We start from the raw sequence: 17,893 nt of genomic DNA on the forward strand, positions 1-17,893 counted from the left end.
GGCAAGATGATTTTAAATCTGCTTCCTCCCCAACACAGGAACCCCCTTACAGGAATCAGCCCTGGGCATATCGGACACACAAGCCTGAAGACCCCAATGGCTCTGTCAGGAAGGGGGAAACCAGAAAACTAAAAACTCATATTGGAGAGTGGCTGGACTTAGTGGAATTGGTCCAGTCTGAGGCACACTACATAGCTGTACAAAAAGCACAGGGCAAGGGAAATATAGCAAGTCAATAATAATAGTTGGCGACATCAATACCCTACCTTCAACAATGGATAGAACACTGAACAAAAGATTAACAAGGAAACAGAAAATGTGAACACCACCATAAATCAACAGAACCTAATAGACATGTAAAAACACTCCACCCAACAGCAGCAAAATATACATTCTTATCAATGCACATGGAACATTCTCTAGGACAGGCCATATTTGAAGTTAGGCCACAAAATGAGACTCAACTGTAAAAGGGCTGAAATCTTACAAAGTATGTTATCTGGCCACAATGAAATGAAATTAGAAAACAAAAAAAGGAAATTTGGGGAAATTCATAACTGTGCAAATTAAACAACATAGTCCTAAATAACTAATGAGTCAGAGAAGAAATCACAAAGAAATCAGAAAATACTTTGAGATGAATGAAAATTGAAAACATAATATACAAAAACTTATAAGATGCAGCTAAAGCAACATGCACAGGGACATTTATAGATGTAAACACTTATTTCAAAGAAAAAGAAAGATTGTAATTTTCTGTATATCAATTATATCCCAATAAAGCTTTAAAAAAAAAGTTTAAAACTTCAAAACAATTTTTTGTTATTGTTGTTGTTCTTAATCGTCAACCAAAGATATTTTTTTCATTGCTTTTTAGAAAGAGTGGGAGGGAGGGGGAGAGAGAGCCCCAAAAGGGGCCAGGGATCAAAAACGTACAACCCAGGTACCTGTCCTTGCCTAAGAATCAAACCCGAGAACCTTTGGTACACAGCCAACGCTCTAACCACTTAGTCACACCGACTAAGGCCAATTAAAAATTTTTAAACCAGCCAGTGTGGCTCACTGGTTGAGTGTTGACCCATGCACCAAGAGGTCGCAGGTTCGATTCCTGGTCAGGGCACATGCCCAGGTTGTGGGCCTGATCCCCAGTGAGGGGAATGCAGGAGGTGGCCAATCGATGTTCTCTCCCATTGATGCTTCTGTCTCTGTCTCCTTCTCCCTTCCTCCCTCTCTAAAAACAATAAAGAAAACAAAAATTTTTAAGAAAAAAAAAGATCAACAAAATTGATGTACCTTTAAGCTAGGTCAATGAAGAAAAAAGAGAGAAGACTCAAATTACTGAAATCAGGAATAAGAAAAGGGGACATCGCTACCAACCTTACAGAAATACAAAGGATTATAAGGAAATACTATGCCAACAAATCAACCTGGATGAAGTGGACAAATTCCTAGAAAGACACAAACTACTGAAACTGACTCAAAAATAAATATTTGAATAGACAAAAAACAAGTAAAGAGATTGAATCCATGCTAAAAAAAACCTTCCCACAAAAAAATAAAATAAATAAAACTCAGGTCCAAATGGCTTCACTGGTGAATTCTAACAAACATTTGAAGAAGTAATACTGATCTTTCACAAACTCTTTCAAAAAATAAAAGGGAAGGAACACTTCCTAACTCATTCTATGAGGTCAGTGTCACTTTGATATCAAAGCCAGACAAAGATATCACAAGAAAACTACAGACTGATATTTCTTATGAATACAGACACACAAAAAATCCTCAACAAAATACCAGTACACCAAATATAGCAACATATAAAAAGAATTATGTACCATAGCCAAATGGGATTTATCCCAGAAATGCAATGGTGGTCCAAAATGTCAAAATCAATCAACACAATACATCACATAAACAGGGTAAATGACAACACTGCATCAACAGATGAAGAAAAAGCATATGACAAAATCCAATACCATTCTATGATTAAAATTAAAAAAAAAGAAAAAAAAAGCCCTGGCCAGTTTGGCTCAGCAGTTAGAGCATAGGCCCACGGACCAAAGAGTCTCAGGTTTGATTCCGGTAGAGGGCACGTACCTTGGTTGCAGGTTTGATTCCCACCCGTGGTTGGGGTCATGCAGGGGACAACCAATTGATGTTTCTCTCTCTCTCTCTCTCTCTCTCTCTCTCTCTCTCTCTCTTTCTCCCCCCCCCCTTCCATTGTATCAAAAAGAATCAATGGAAAAATATCCTTGGGTGAGGATTAAAAGAAAAAAGGGACATAGCATTTGAATAGCCGTTTCTCCAAAGAAGCTATACAAATGGCCAATAAGCATATAACAACACTCATCATGAATCATTAGGGAAATGAAAGATATCCACAATGAGTAAAAACATCACTTCATATCCATTAGGAGACTAAATTTTAAAAGACAGACAATGACAAATGTTATCAAGAATATGGAGATAAAGGAAACTTCACCCCTACTGGGAGTAAGTAAAATGGTATAGCCACTGTGGAAAACTATCTGGCAGTTTCTCAAAAGGTAAAATGTAAGGATTACCATATGACTCAGCAATTCCATTCCTAGGTAGATAGCCAAGAGAAATTAACACATACATCCACACAAAAACTTATGGTAGTCAAAATAACCAAAAAGTGGAAACAACCCAAATGCCCATCAACTGATGAATGGATAAATAAAATGTGTCATAGTCATACAAAGGAATATTATTCAGCCATAATAAGGAATGAAGTCTGATACATGCTATAACAAGGATGAATAGTGAAAACACATTATGTAAAGTAAAAGAAGCCAGACACAAAAAGCCACATAGTGTATGATTCCAGGTCTGTTTGGCTCCAGTGGAGTTGCAGCCCAGGCCAGAGCTTAGCACAGAGCAAGCTCAGCTGGCTTTACTGAATGAGTCCCTCTTCATGACTGAGACACAGACAAGTGAGTATATATAGAGAGAGGGGGAGATGAGTTTCTTTAGCATATGATAAATGCCAGGCAAGTGGCTAGGCTGGGAACACGCATGAGCAAAGCCCAGCCATCAGAGCACTTGTACTGGGGGGAGAAGGACTATAAACCAAGTAAATAAATAGGACAATGACAGGGAGTGAAAAGTGATTCCAAGAAAAATTAAACAGGGCAAGAGGATGGAGTAACGGGGTCAGGGAACTTTAACAGAGTGGCCAGGGCAGGAGGGGACATCTGAGCACAGGCCTGAAAGAAGTAATGAGTAAGCCATAGGGCTATCCAAGGAAAAGAGCTTTCCAAGAAGAGGAAACAGTATATGCAAAGGCCCTGAGATGCAACTGTGCCTAACATGTTTGAAGAACAGTGAGGAGACCAGTGTGCCTGGAAGAGAGCAAGTATGGGAGGAGTGGGGGGAAGACAAGTGGTGGGATGAGAAGATCATGCAGGGCCTTCTGGGTGGGAGTGAGTACTTAAGCTTTCACACTGACAGAGCTGGGAGCCATAGCAGATTCTGAGCAGAGGGGCATATTCTTAACAGGCTCCCTCATGCAGTGGAAAACAAGTCAGCTGCACAAGCCCTTTTTTTTTTCTTTATCCTCACTCGAGGACATTTTTCCATTTTTTTGTTCAGGTAGAGTGGGAGGGAGAGGAAGAGAGAGAGAGAGAGAGACATGAAAGGGACACATCGAGTGGCCGCCACCCACATGACCAACCAGGGCCAGGGACAAACTGCAACCGAGGTACATCCCCTTAGCGGGAACCAAACCTGGGTCTCTCAGGACCGCAGGCCAATGCTCTAACCACTGAGCAAAACCAGCCAGGGCACAGGCCCTTTTATATAACATTCTGGAAAAGGCAAAACCACAGGGTAGAGAACCCATCAGTAGGAGCCAGGTATGGGGAGGGTGACTACAAAAGGGCACAGGGGTGGTTTAGGGAGCGTAATAAATGTTCCATGTGTTGATTGCAGTGGTTAAATAACTCTTTGCATTTGTCAAGATTCTTAGAACTGTGCACTAAAAATGGGTAGTGGTTTACTATGGTTAAATTATATCTTGAGGGGGAAAAAAACAAAAACAAATGAGCAAGCACTCTATGTGCTAATACACTAAAATCTCCAACAACTACTGTTAAGTAACAATCTCACTGTTCAGAACAGGGTGTAAAGCTGTGTATGGGGGAGGAGAGAAAAACACATTCACATTTGCTTCTATTTACATTGAGCAACTAGGAGGACACACAGGAGACTGGAAAGGGTGGTTAGCTATGGAGTTACTACTGGCTGCAGAGGGGAGAGGGCAGGAAGGACTCTCCATCCTTTATGATGGTTTTGAACTTTAGCCTATGTTGTACATATTAACTATTCAAAGAACCCTCAATGCTTCAGAAGAATAGTGTAACGAAAAAGAGTACTCTGCAGTGGGAAAGCTGACAGACCCTACCTTAACCAAGAGATCAAGGTCAACATCACTAGTTAAGCCTTGTTGGTTAAGGACTCCTGACAGGATGCAGAGAGGGGCACCTTACCTCTGTGGTCTTCTTCCCCCAAGCCCAAAGCCCTAGTATAATCATGAGAAAATATTTAAAAAACCCAAAGTGAAGGACATTCTACAAAATACCAAAGTCGTGAAAAACCAGAAAACTGGTGCTGTCACAGACCAGCAGAGACTAAGAAGTGACAACAAAATGCAACATGACACCCTAGATGGGGCTCTGGGACAGAAAAGGGACATAGTGAGAAAAAACTAGGGAAATTGGAATAAAGCCTGGCACTGATCAATGATAATAACATACATAATAAAGTTAACTTCTTAGTTGTGAGAAATGTACCATATTAAGGTAAGATGTTAACGTCAGGGATAGGTGAGTGAAGGGTATATGGAAGCTCTTTGTATCTTTTAAACTTTTTATAAATTTAAAGCTTATTTACTTTTTATAAATCTAAAATTATTCCCAAATAAAAAGTCTATTAGAAACAAAACAAGGGTCGCTCTGTCCGGTTTTGTTCCATGGTTAGAGCGTCGGCCTGCAGACCAAAGAGTCACAGGTTTGATTCCAGCCAAGGACGTGTACCTCGGTTGCAGTTCGGTCCCCGGCCCTGGTAGGGGTTGTGCAGGAGGCAACCAATCGATGTGTCTCTCTCACATCGATGCTTCTCTTTCTCTTTCTCTCCCTCCCTCTCTCTCTCTCTCTCTCTCTCTCTCTCTCTCTCTCTCCCTCCCACTCTATCTGAAGACGAATGGAAAAATATCCTTGGGTGAGGATTTAAAAAAAAAAAAAAGGGTAAATAAAAAACATGGCTGAAAACTCAAGGCACTAAATAGCAGGGACTTGCCCTGGCCGGTTTGGCTCAGCGGTTAGAGCGTCCACCTGTGGTCCGGAGACACCCGGGTTCGGTTCCCGCTAAGGGCACGTACCTCGGTTGCAGTTTGTCCCCGGCCCTGGTTGGTCGTGCGGGTGGCAGCCACTAGATGTGTCCCTTTCACATTGATGTTTCCCTCTCTCTCTCTTCTTCTCTCTCCCTCCCACTCTGTCTGTACAAAAAATGGAAAAATGTCCTCGGATGAGGATTAAAAAAAAAAAAAATTTTTTGAAAAAAAAAAAAAATAGCAGGGACTTGGCATGAGGTGGTCACATTCTGGCAAGACTTCAGACTGTCAGAGATGAACTTATGGTGGCACTGATGGAGGGACAGGGGACACTGACACAGAAATACAGAGAAAGGACCTGACAAGAGCCACAAACTGATGAAGGTGGTTCCCATGCAAAAAGTGATAGGAAACTCCGCCTTACACTGTACACATTCTAAAGGAGTGACTTTTATTTTATAATGAACAGTCAAATAATTCCTGTAATTAAAGAAGAGATGAGGTAAAAAATCAAGCCAGCAGTTGTTTTTCATCTAGTGCTGGGAGTATATTCCAGGCAGGGCCTCCCCACCACAGAAAGTAGTTACCCTGAGCTCCCCAGCAACCTGTGCCAGGTGGTGCAACAGGAGATGCCACCAAAGCAGACACAGAAGAAGCCAAGCTTCTGTTGAAAGGGCTTCCGCCCAGATGAGGGAAACTCTGTGTGGCAAGACAAGCCATGCCAACCCAAACCACAGGAAGGCTCCCTCAAGCTGAGTGGGTGGCTCCTGGCCTCCAGTCACAGGCCCCTGGTCTTTATTTCTAGATCCCTGGCACTCCATCACACTGCCAGGTAAAAATAATTTCTCGAAGCATCTACCTCAAAGGCCTAGCTCCCCAGCTGCAGGGCCAGCTGAGGGCCTCCTGGGTGAAGAAACTATGATCCTCAAAAGGGAACCTGCCCATCAGCACCAAAGACAAAGGCCCCGTGACCTGGGATAGACAGGGCTGTGTCCCTGACCCACAACAGGGGGCTGGTCTGGCGGTGCCAGGGTGTATCACCCAGCAGGCGGGTGTAACCCCAGCTGCAACTGTTCCTGCCTGCTCCATTTGCCTGCCAGCCCCAAACACTCTTATCTTTGGGAAAATGTCATGCAGCAGTCTCCAGGGTACCTCCCCTCCTACATCTGGGCATAGGGGTATCACAGGGGCCCTGGACAGCTCTGCTAACTGCTTGTCCACAGCCCCATGGGTCTGCAGTCCAAGTGGATTCAAGTTTAACTAAAGGAAGTCTCCTGTGACAAACAGAGCAGCAGTTCCCCCAACTGTGGCAGGTTCCTTTTTGAGGATCATAGTTTAATACCCCCAGGGGTTTAATTTGGTCTTGTGAGGGGTCCAGAAATGGAATCTGGTATTTTATGTCATCTCCCCCTGACAGATACTAACAGGCTGCCAGGGCTAAGGAGTGACAATGTCCAGAGGCTTCCTTTCCTTGGTTCTTGGTCCAAGTGGGCACTTGAGCATGCATGGGGGAAGTGGGGACTGCCTTCAATCCTCGGATTCCTATTTTATGAGTGCTGGAGTGCCTGGGCAGAGCAGTGCCCTCTCCTGCCAGGACTGCCTGGCACCTAGACAGAAAGCAAGAGTTGGAAGGGGCAGCTGACTGGTAGCTGTGCAGGGCCCAGGGAGGGGACACCATCTTATAGCTGGGGAGCCAGCCCAGAGAGACACCCAGGCCTGGCCAACCTTGGGTTCTTAGTCTTTTATCATTACTCTTTGTGTCAACAGGGCAAATCACAGCCCACCCACAGGAAAATGCACTTGCTTCTGTGTCCCTGGAGAACCCCATACCCCTAAGTGGGCTGTGAGCCCACAAAGATGAGTCCTGGAACAGTCCTCTGACCCTCTCCTTAATGTACATTTGTGCACTAAAATTAATCCAAAGCTGGTTTCTAGGTACATTCATTCCCTTTTCTTTAATCCTTACCTAAGGGTATTTTTTATTGACTTTAGAGAAGAAGGTAGAGGAGAAACATCGATCGGCTGCCTCCTGTATGCGTCCCAAACGGGAATCAAACCCACAACTTTATTATTATTATTTTTTTAATCCTCACCCGAGGACATTTTTCCATTTTTTGTTCAGGTAGAGTGGGAGGGAGAGAGAGGAACAGAGAGAGAGAGAGAAACATCGATGTGAAAGGAACACATCGAGTGGCTGCCACCCGCCCAACCGACCAGGGCCGGGGACAAACCCACAACTTTTTTATGTACAGGACTGCGCTCCAACCGAGCCAGGGCGGTACACTCATTCAATATGCATGCTCCCACTATGTGCCAGGACAGCAAAGGACACACAGACAAAAATCCCTCCCTAAGGCCCCGCTATTCTGGGGAGCAAGGTGAAGATAGACAATAAACAAAGAATTTCAGGGGCTAATAAGAACTCTGGCCCTGGCCGGTTTGGTTCAGTGGTTAGAGCATCGGCCTGCGGTCCCGAGAGACCCGGGTTCGGTTCACACTAAGGGCACGTACCTCGGTTGCAGTTTGTCCCCAGCCCCGGTCGGTCGTGCGGGTGGCAGCCACTCGATGTGTTCCTTTCACATCGATGTTTCTCTCTCTCTCTCTGTTCCTCTCTCTTCCTCCCACTCTACCTGAACAAAAAATGGAAAAATGTCCTCCGGTGAGGATGAAAAAAAGAAAAAGAAAAAGAACTCTGAAGAAAACCCATCAAGGCAGGTGGTCCGAGAGTGTTGGGGTCCTGTGAGAGCGGGAACAGGTCAAGGACAGCTCCTCAGGGAGGTAACGTTTGAGTAGGGACCTAGGAAGAGATGGGCAAGTCAGGTTGTATAGAGATCTGGAAAAAAGATGCAGACAGAGGAAGAGAAAGGCCCAGGGCAGGTGAGACCAGGGGTTTCCATGGGCAGCCAGGAGGCCATGTGGCTGGAGTGATGACCAAGGGGGAAAGTGGAGGAGGTGACTGGGGTCATGGGAGGACTACTTGGGCTTTTACTCCAAGTGAAGTGGGAGCCATAGAGTTTGGTGAGCAGAGGAGGAATGTGCCCTGATTCAGATGTTCACAGGAGCCTGGTGGACACTGTGGGGGGTGAGGGCAGAAGCTGGGGGATCAGGGTAGAGGCAATTGCACTGCTCCAGGGTATGGAAGAAGTGAGAGGGGGTGAAGTGTGGTGAGGACATGCTGACCAGTTCCAAATCTCATTCAACCCCAGTGAAGCAGCTACTAGGTGGCATCCTGGACACCACACCCAGGTAGGTGAGGGCCACACCCCCAGTGCTGGTCATCAACCTCCCAATGTCCTCCTCCTCTCCACATTCTACACAGGTACAAATCCTGGGACTGGATAACTGGAAACAGCCTTGACATACATTACCAAGGGCTTGTAAATAAAGGTGCCTTTGTGTTGTGAAGTACTACAAAACTGTGAAAAAAGAAAAGAAAGTGCCCTATGAATAACAGGGCATGAGCCACGAGCTGGGGTCCACAGCCAGGCGAGGTGGGCACAAAGGTACAACAAGTTCAACAGTCACCTGTCTACTCCTAGCCAACTCCTGCCTGTCCTCCTCACCTCAGCAGAAAGACCAACTGCCTCCTTCAAGAAGCATTCCCTGACCACCATTCCTGCTCCAAGGCTCCACAGCAGAGCTTCTGTCTTCCACATGCCTCCTCTCACTTTGCACTGGAATGTGCAGCCTGAGATGATAAGGACCTCTTGAGCCTCACCCACCATGAAATCCCCATGTGTGGTAAGTGAATACTACCTCTGTCACTTGCTATGGTGGTGCCTTTCTCCACCAGGGACAAATACTGGTTGAGTGGACAAGTGGGTAAGTAGGACTCAGAGGCCCCCACCTGCCTGTCCCATTTCTGCCCCTCCACTGCCTCATCTGTGAAATAGGGCTGACCCAAGATGACGTACAGGCAGTGTTCAGTGCCTGGAACATAACAAGTGCCTCAAAGACATGAAAAGTCCATTGAGTGTGTGAGGAAGACCAGAGCCAAACCCTGGTCATCGCTGAAGGAGGCAAATCAAGCAAATGAGGCATAGCACTAGGCACCCCAATGGGCACAAGGACTCCACAAGGGTTTGGATTACTCCTTGACACCCTGCCTTGTTCCACACACTTCTGAGGCCATGCTGAGGCACAAAGACAGTGCAGAGAGAGTGAAAACCCAGACCCCTTGAAGCCGGGCCAAGGGGAAAAAGAAGATGCAAGATTTGACAAAGCCAGGGGTGAGGTGACCCTCATGTGCCTGCCGATTCTTGCTTCCATCTCAGTCCCTTTTCCAAATGTGCAGTAGGCACCTGGCATGCCAGGTGACAGGCCCTCTGCTCCTGCTGTTTCTTCGGCGTGGGACACTCTTCTCTGGGGTTTTTGAGGGACTGGTTCCATTGCAGGACACCCAACCAGACCCCCTCTTCAGAAACAGCCCCCTGCCCAGCCACTCTCTCTCACCTGCCCCCTCATTTTCACTGCACTACTTGAACTTCAGAATGTTCCTGCTCATGTAACCATTCACTGACGTCTGACCATCTCAGTCCCCGCTGGGTCCCCAGCACCTGGCACCAAGTAGGCGCTATTTAAGTTATGCCAGTCGGACACACAGCTAATCAAATGATTCTAAAATCAGAAACCGTTCAACCCAGTCCTCAGACACAAGTGCCATGGCGTCCACTGTTTACCCCACTCCCGAAAGCCATGGCCACATCTTCCCATCCCCACTGTCCCTGGTTGTCTACCTCTGAATGAGTAATGCCCAGCTCAGGCCTTGACTCCTGCACTCCTCCCTTCAAGCCAGTCCCCACACCTGGCCTCAGTTTCCCCACCTCTAAAGCAGGGATGCCAATGGTAGCACCTGCCTTCCATAGCTGCTGGGACCTTTTGGTCAGATTTTAGACATGGCACAGGGTGATTTTCCACAAATATCAGCTCCTACTGTGTCATAAACATCCAACAGCAGGTAAAACTGAAAGGGCTACCCAGCATCCTGTTCAAGCTAAGGGTGACTCCAAAGAGGAAACCCCTCGGCACCCAGCAAGGACCTCATCACCAACACTAACAGGAACCAAAATGCACCCAGAAGGAGTCTTTCTTCTCTAGTGCCATCCTGCTCACAGGTGAGGCAACTGTTTTCCTTTATTCAGATTGTAGCTAACATCCTATAAATATCTCATTATTGGCTTGCATTTTTCCAAAGCTTTAACACAATAAGGGCTTGATCACAACATGTGATTAGCAACCCCAATAAATTAAGGGGTTAGCTGACATTCCCACTCTTTTCTGCAGTTAGAGGGGCCTATAATTTCGGCATTTTCATTCAAATTCGGCAAAAGGTTGGCAGATGTGACTCTGAGCCAAATGCAAATACCCAGGGAGGGACGGGGTTCCATTCCAAGACCAGCCCCTTCTTCCCACTCTATCTTTGAAAACTCTTAACGCTAGAACTTTCCATAAGCCAGTCCTCTGCCCTCACCCAGAACCGACCTGGCTTATTAGCAGGGAATTTCAATCTGTGTGCCTACTGAGGGCCATTATCCTCAAATAATTCTAAGCTTTGTAGAAAGTTGCCTTCCTGGTTATACACAATCCCATTCTGGTTATAAAGATAATCACAAAAAGAGCAAAAAACAAGAATCACGTGAAGAGACAGCCCACATGTTAGGCTTATGGGACACACGTTTCCAGACTGTCTACTACATAAATAAAACTGTTTTGAACAAGATAGGACTCACACTATCCATGTGGTTTGGGACCTAATAGGTCTTACACGACTTTCTGGGTCATTAAATCCTCTTCCAGATCACTCTGAGTAGCTATTTCAGTCGGCTGACTGGACACATTGTTTGTCTAACCAATTCCCTACTGTTATGCATTTTTGCTCTCAATTTCCCACCACCATAAATGAAATGAGCAGAAATAATTTTCAGGGCCAAATATTTGTTCACAGCCACCGTTCCCACTTAGAAACAAACCAGGAACAGGATCCTGCTAGCATTTCACAACTTGGGGACAGGCATCCAAGTGGTTCCTCAGCTGGTTCTGGCTTGCACTGGCAGGTATTCAATTAGTGTTTATGCTAAAATGTGGTGTTATTCATATTAATAAAATAATTACAAATTCCTTTTTTTTAAGGAAAAAAGGATCATCAGAATCCTGACCTAGGGCTATGCAAAACCCACAGGTCTAATGTTTTACAAGGATTAGCTCATTTGATTCTCAAGCCACTCCCAGGAGGGGAGAGACCATTGTGATACCCATTTTCCAGAGGAGAAAACTGAGGCCCAGAGAAGTGAGGTCACTCAATTGATGTGGACAGCCACATTCCCATAGGTACCTCTAGACTTCCCATTATGATTGGCCCAGGTACTATAGGCCACACAGGCAAAGGCAATTCGGTTTTGTCCAAAAGAAAAGACAATGGAGCCTGGCCGGTGTGGCTCAGTGGTTGAGCGATGACCCATGCACCAAGAGGTTGCTGGTTCTATTCCCAGTCAGGGCACATGTCCAGGTTGTGGGCCCCATCCCCAGTGGGGGGCATGCAGGAGGTGGCCAATCGATGTTCTCTCTCGTTGATGATTCTCTCTCTCTCTCCTCCCTCTCTAAAATCAATAAAAAAAGAAAAGACAATGGAAATAGCAGCCATCATTGCCACACGGCTTCAAACACTTAAGATCCATTAAGGGACAAACCAGTCCAAAGGGTAGATCACAAGCACATGTCTGGCAGGGACATGAGCCAACAGTCATCCTGCATTTGTCTGGCACCCACTGTGTACCAGGCAGAAGCCATGTCTCCTTGGAAACATCACCAAAGACCAAATGAAAATGCCGTTGGAGATGGTAGAGTCCCATGAGCAACTGTTTCTTCTTAAAAGAAAAATGGCACAAGGTTCCTACAATGCATTCAAGGGATCTTCTCACTGAGAAAACCAAAGTAAACTAAAAATCAAAGGTGAAAGCCTCAGCTTGCTCAGGACCAGGTCAAGGAAGATAGTAAGGACACTACCAGCAACTTTTCCTCCACTAAGAGCCCTCCTTAGCCCCCAGGGCTCCACGTGGCCTTCACTCACCTAGTCTAACAATACCTCCCTAACTTCATCTCCTTCTCTCATACCAGCCTCCAGGCACACTCTCACCTCAGTTCCCACAGCCTGGGGTGCTCTTCCAGCAGATCTCCACTGGAGGCTCCTCCTTCAGCTCCCTAAGTCTTTGATCAAATGTCCCCTTCCTTGACCCCCCTATTTAAAACCATAACCCTCATGCACTCTCCTTAATCCTGCTCTTTTTATCCCATAAATTATCACCTTCTACAAAGTTTCTTCTTTATCTGTCCCCTGCTGGAAAGCCAGCTCCCCCAGGGCAGGAGTTTTGGTATCTTGCCCAGGGCCTAGAACAGGGACAGAATCATGTTTCAATGAAGGGATGAAAAATGCAAACCATTTTAAGCACTTTTTCTGTGCTAGATGCTCTCAAGCATTTTAAATGATCTCATTTAATCCTCACTCCACCTTCAATGAGGTGCACAAGGTGACTTTATCTGCCCTAATAAGTGAAACAAACCCAACCTATAGGCCTGAATGGGGCCTATGAGTAGATACAGTTAACAGTCCCGCTGGCCAGATGGGTAAACAGAGGTTCAGAGAGGAAAGGCTCACAGAATCAAGCCCAGGTCTCGGGAGTTGGAGGCCTCAAAGTTGACCTCCTCCTGCTCCTTCCCCAAGGAAAAACTTCCCACGCCCCTCCCTCTCCTTGGGGTCACAGGTCTATCTGCTGGTACAGAGCCAGGGGTCTTAAACTCAAAGGTTTCCAGGGCCAGGAGGCAAATGTAAAATGGGCCTGGGCAAGCACTAGGGAGTGGTGGGGACCGTGGCAGCTCTAGTGGCCAGTCCTGGTTTGACCGGGCAGCAAGTGGCTGCTGTTTCTAAGATCCAGGCAGTTGGCACCAAACAAGACATGGGAACAGAGAGATCAGAAAACAATGATTATAAGAGCAGCAGCAATGGGTACATGGGTACAGCCAAACATGGTGGAGCCTTAATCTCTAAAGATCTTTAGGATTTGCTAGCACTGCAAAAATCTGGATTTTATGCAAAATCTAAATTTTAAATATTGACAGCTAATTACAGACAAAACATTCCAAACACCATTCAGGTGAAACAAAAGTTCCAGCAAGCATGCCTTGGGCCCCAGAGCTACCAATGTGCAACCACTGGTACAGGGCAAGTTAACTGTGTCATTCCCACTCAGACTACATTCTTAGAAAATCCACAAGGAGGAGGCAATGAAATGGAGCAGTTTGTGCTAACCCCCAGGCACATGCCCTTCACACTCTCTTGTTTGTTCCTTGACCCAACAGGATTATCCACTGTATAAGTCCACCGTACAAAGGAAAAAATAGTTTGCCCAAATTCACAAAAAGAAGTAGGGAGTGGAATTCAAAGTAAGGCCCAACTGCCATCCTCTTGGAACAGGGCTTTGTCGCTGAAGGGCTTCCCCCACATTCCAGAAATAAAAAGAAATTAACTCTGTTGGAGCACCCTCAAGCCAGCTTTGGTTCTTGGGCCCTGAATTAATGCTTTTAACATGGGATATCGCATTACAGACATCTGGGAGGAGGCTGCCACAGGAGTCAGCTCAGTAGTAGTTGGCAATCACCATATGCCAGGGTGGGCAACAGAGAAAAGTAAGGCCAGAGGGAAGGAAGAAAGGTAAAGTGGGGAGAGAGACTTGGACCCCCACTCAGCCAGAGCCCCTGACTCCTCAATGAATAACCTCAAGCAAGAACCCGTTTCCTGTTCTATAAAATGAGATCATAGCAATGCCACTCTCATTAAGGCTTAAATGTAGTCCCAGTGTGAAACTTGAGAGCACTTCAATTCTGAGTAGCTTTTTTTTTTTTTTTTTAAATCCTCACCCGAGGACATTTTTGGATATTTTGTTCAGATAGAGTGGGAGGAAGAGAGAGAGAGAGAGAGAAACATCGATGTGAAAGGGACACATCGAGTAGTTGCCACCCACACAACCCAACCAGGGCCGGGGACAAACTGCAACTGAGGTACATGCCCTTATCAGGAACCGAACCCGGGTCTCTCGGGACCGCAGGCCGACGCTCTAACTGCTGAGCAAAACCGGCCAGGGCTGATTAGCTTTTGTTGTTGACATGAGAGGAACCAGACCGATGAATAAATGCCATGTAGACCTACTGTGTGCCAGGCACTGTGCTAAATAAGCACTTTTAACAGTCTAAGCCACTGTATCTTTGCAACAGTCTTCAGGAACCATTGCCCCATTTTTAGGAGGGGAAACTGAGGCTTGGAGAGATCAAAAACCTCTGCAAAGGCAAATGAAATGGACAGAGTTTTGCAGATACCCACCTGAAGCCTGGGCAAACAGGATGATGGCCATGCAGAGAGGCCCAGAGCCCAGGCCTGGCTGACTCCAAACCAACGCCTTTCCACAACAGTGGATAGAGGGCAAAATGCCAAAGACAAAGGAGGAAATACTGGGAGCAAAACCCCAGGTTTCACCCTGGCCGGTTTGGCTCAGCAGTTAGAGCGTCGGCCCGCAGACAAGAGAGTCTCAGGTTCGGTTCCTGCTAAGGGCACCTACCTCAGTTGCACTTTGTCCCCAGATTCGGGTAGAGTCATGTGGGTGGCAACCACTCGATATGTCTCTCTCACATAGATGTTTCTCTCTCTCTCCCTCCCACTGATCTGAAGACAAATGGGAAAATATCCTTAGGTGAGGATTTTAAAAAAAGATGCTGAATCAAGAAAGAAGTCAGCATGGCCCTGGTCAGAATTGCTCAGTGGTTAGAGAGTCAGATGGAGCATGAGGATGATAGGCTCAATTCCTGGTCAAGGGCAGGTATCTGGAATGCAGGTTCAATCCTGGGCCCCAGTCAGGAATCATGCGGGAAGCAACCAATCAATGTGTCTCTCTCACATCAATGTTTCTCTCTCTCCCTCTCCCTCTCCCCATTCCCCCTTCCCTTCCACTCTCTAAAAATATCAATAGAAAAAATATCCTTGGGTGAGGATTAACAAACAAACAAAAAGAAAGAAGTTAGCCTGGCACCTGCTGGAGGAACATTACTTCCTAACACTGATAACAATTACAGTAATAACAACAATTATGATATCATTTGGCAGCCATAGTCACAAATGGAGTCCCTTCCAGGAATGAAAATATGGCTACCCACCTAGGAGGCAGAAAAGCAAGAGGCAGAAGAGGAAGGGAGGGGAGAATCCATTGCCTTCAATGGCCACAGGACCGATTCTCATTCATTAGCTTCCCTAATCACTGAAACAGCCCAGACAGTAGAATTTACCCACTGAACAGATGAGCAAACTGCAGCTTCTCAGGGATACCCAGGGAAGAACTTATCCCAGCTCTTGCCATGAAGGCCTGATCAGACAAGAAGTCCCTTCTCAGGCTCCAAGAGGGCTCCCCCCAATTGGCAGGCTTTATTATTATTATTATTTATTTTTTAATCCTCACTCTAGGACATTTTTCCATTTTTTATTCAGATAGAGCTGGAGGGAGAGAGAGAAACATCAACGTGAAAGGGACACATCGAGTGGTTGCCACCCACACGACCCAACCAGGGCCAGGGACAAACTGCAACCGAGGTACATGCCCTTAGTGGGAACCGAACCCGGGCCTCTCCGGATCACAGGCCGATGCTCTAATCACTGAGCCAAATCAGCCAGGGCCCAATTAGCAGGCTTTAGCTTGGGGGCAGGTCCTTGTGTTCTGGGCGTCCTAGACCATCCTAACATGGTCCAGGAAAGAATCCTGAAGAAAGTTCCCCCTGAGGTCCTGCTTCCAACTAAGAAAAGATTAGTTCAAGTCTCATCCTTCAGCTCCCTTCTCTTCTCTATGCTCCCATCACCCCCCTGCCACAAAAGCTGGACCTGACAGTCTCGCGCTGTGATGGCACTGGACAGATTAAAGGGACACCAGGGCAGATAGACAAAAAGATGAACTTGGAAGAGAGAAGTCAGTGTTTCCCAGGGACCAAGCTGAAGAGTCAGCCCAAGAGAGCCAGACAACAGGGTTACCTAGGGTCCAGATAACCAGTCAAACAGCACAGGTCAGCTGGGTTAACCCAACAGTGGGATAGCTAACTGTTAGTCTGTGAGGGACACGATGGGCAGACAGACCGCACAGGTTACCCTGGACAGCTAGTTAGACAGCAGGAGGCTGTCCTGCAGAAATGGACAGATGGACAGCCAAATGGTGGTAGCAGGGAGGCCTATCCAGGACAGAGAGTCAAGCCAACCAGACGGCAGTGATTGCTCCAGATAAATGAACAGCCAGCCAGACGGCAGGGGTCAGCCCAACAGACAGATATCTAGGTGGCACATTTCGGACAGAGAGACCTATCCCTGACCCACAGGCAACCAGATGGTAGAACTCATCCACTAAAGCTGGGGACCAGAGAGTCGGCAGGGGTCCACCACACATCCCGGCCCACGCCTCCCAGCCGGTGAGACGCCCCTTGGGCCTGCGCCAGCCCCTTCAAGGATCCCTACGCTCAGTGTCCCAGAGGGCCCGCCTCCCTGCCCCTGTCCCCCGTCACGGGCACGCAAGCGCCGCAGTTACGCCGGAGGCGCAGGGCGCGCCATTCCCTGTCCGCCCTCCGCGCCCTCGGCCACCGCCCGCCGGCGTCGCCACCGCGTTCGCTCACCGGCCCACGAAGTTCTCAAGCACCGAGCTCTTGCCCGCGCTCTGGCCGCCCACCACGGCGATCTGAGGCAAGTCCAGGTGGCAGCTCTGACCGATGGAGCTGAAGGCGTCCTGTAGCTTGTTGACAAGCGGAATCAGTTCTTCCATCCCGCGGTTGCCCATGGCGCCGGCGGCCCCGGCCCGAGCGCCCAGCGCTCCCCGCCTGCCCCCGTCCCTCAACGATGCGGTACCGCGGCGTCCGCGGCCGTTGCTCCCCACCAGCTCGGGCCTCGGCGCGACGCCCGCTCCCGGCTCGGCCTCACGGCCGCCACTTCATCCGGTTCTCAGGCGACACCCGAACCCAGCGACCTCCGCCCGGGCCCAAAGCCCTGCACCACCCCTGATTGGCCAACCATGCTGCCACTCATATAAACCAGCCAACGAAAATGAGGCACAGACTTCCACCTCCCCCCCCACCGGTACTCCTCGCGGGTTCATTGGACGAAGAACTGTCGCAATTATACTTGAGCCAATAGCAGCGGGTAGCGACACGTCAAGGCCCGTAGGTTGTTTCGGAAAAAGGTATGTTGGATCCGCCCCCTAGGGGGAGTTCCCGGATAGCAGGAAAATTGCCAGTTTTATTGACAGGAAGACCCTCCAGTCAACAACGCTAGCCAATGATGTTAGGGATCGATTCACTGGTTTGTCATTTGACGCTACCTCATTCCCTAAAAATTTCTCATTGGTTTATATAAATATCATTCCATCAGTCAACAAACCAAAAGGAGGGCTTTAACCTCCGAAACTTGACTCTGAGAACTGTATGTCAATCAACAATCTCCCGTTCTTACTCGTGATTGTTGTATGTCTATTA

General features: G+C 47.4%; 1 protein-coding gene across 8 annotated transcripts in view; it reads right to left on the reverse strand.

Moving 5' to 3' along the window:
• The window catches only part of DNM2 (dynamin 2), a 91,263-nt gene extending 73,898 nt beyond the window's left edge, over positions 1–17,365 (reverse strand). For all 8 annotated transcript variants that reach the window (XM_036240072.1, XM_036240071.1, XM_036240070.1 and 5 more), the window contains exon 1: positions 17,042–17,365. In XM_036240072.1, coding sequence (XP_036095965.1) covers positions 17,042–17,202 — 161 coding nt within the window. In that variant the 5' untranslated portion in view covers positions 17,203–17,365. The remainder of the gene's footprint in view (positions 1–17,041) is intronic.
• Between the last annotated feature and the right edge of the window lie 528 nt (positions 17,366–17,893).

This window comes from Molossus molossus, unplaced genomic scaffold (assembly GCF_014108415.1).
Source record: "Molossus molossus isolate mMolMol1 unplaced genomic scaffold, mMolMol1.p scaffold_m16_p_4, whole genome shotgun sequence".
In the NCBI taxonomy this organism is placed as follows: Eukaryota; Metazoa; Chordata; class Mammalia; order Chiroptera; family Molossidae; genus Molossus; species Molossus molossus.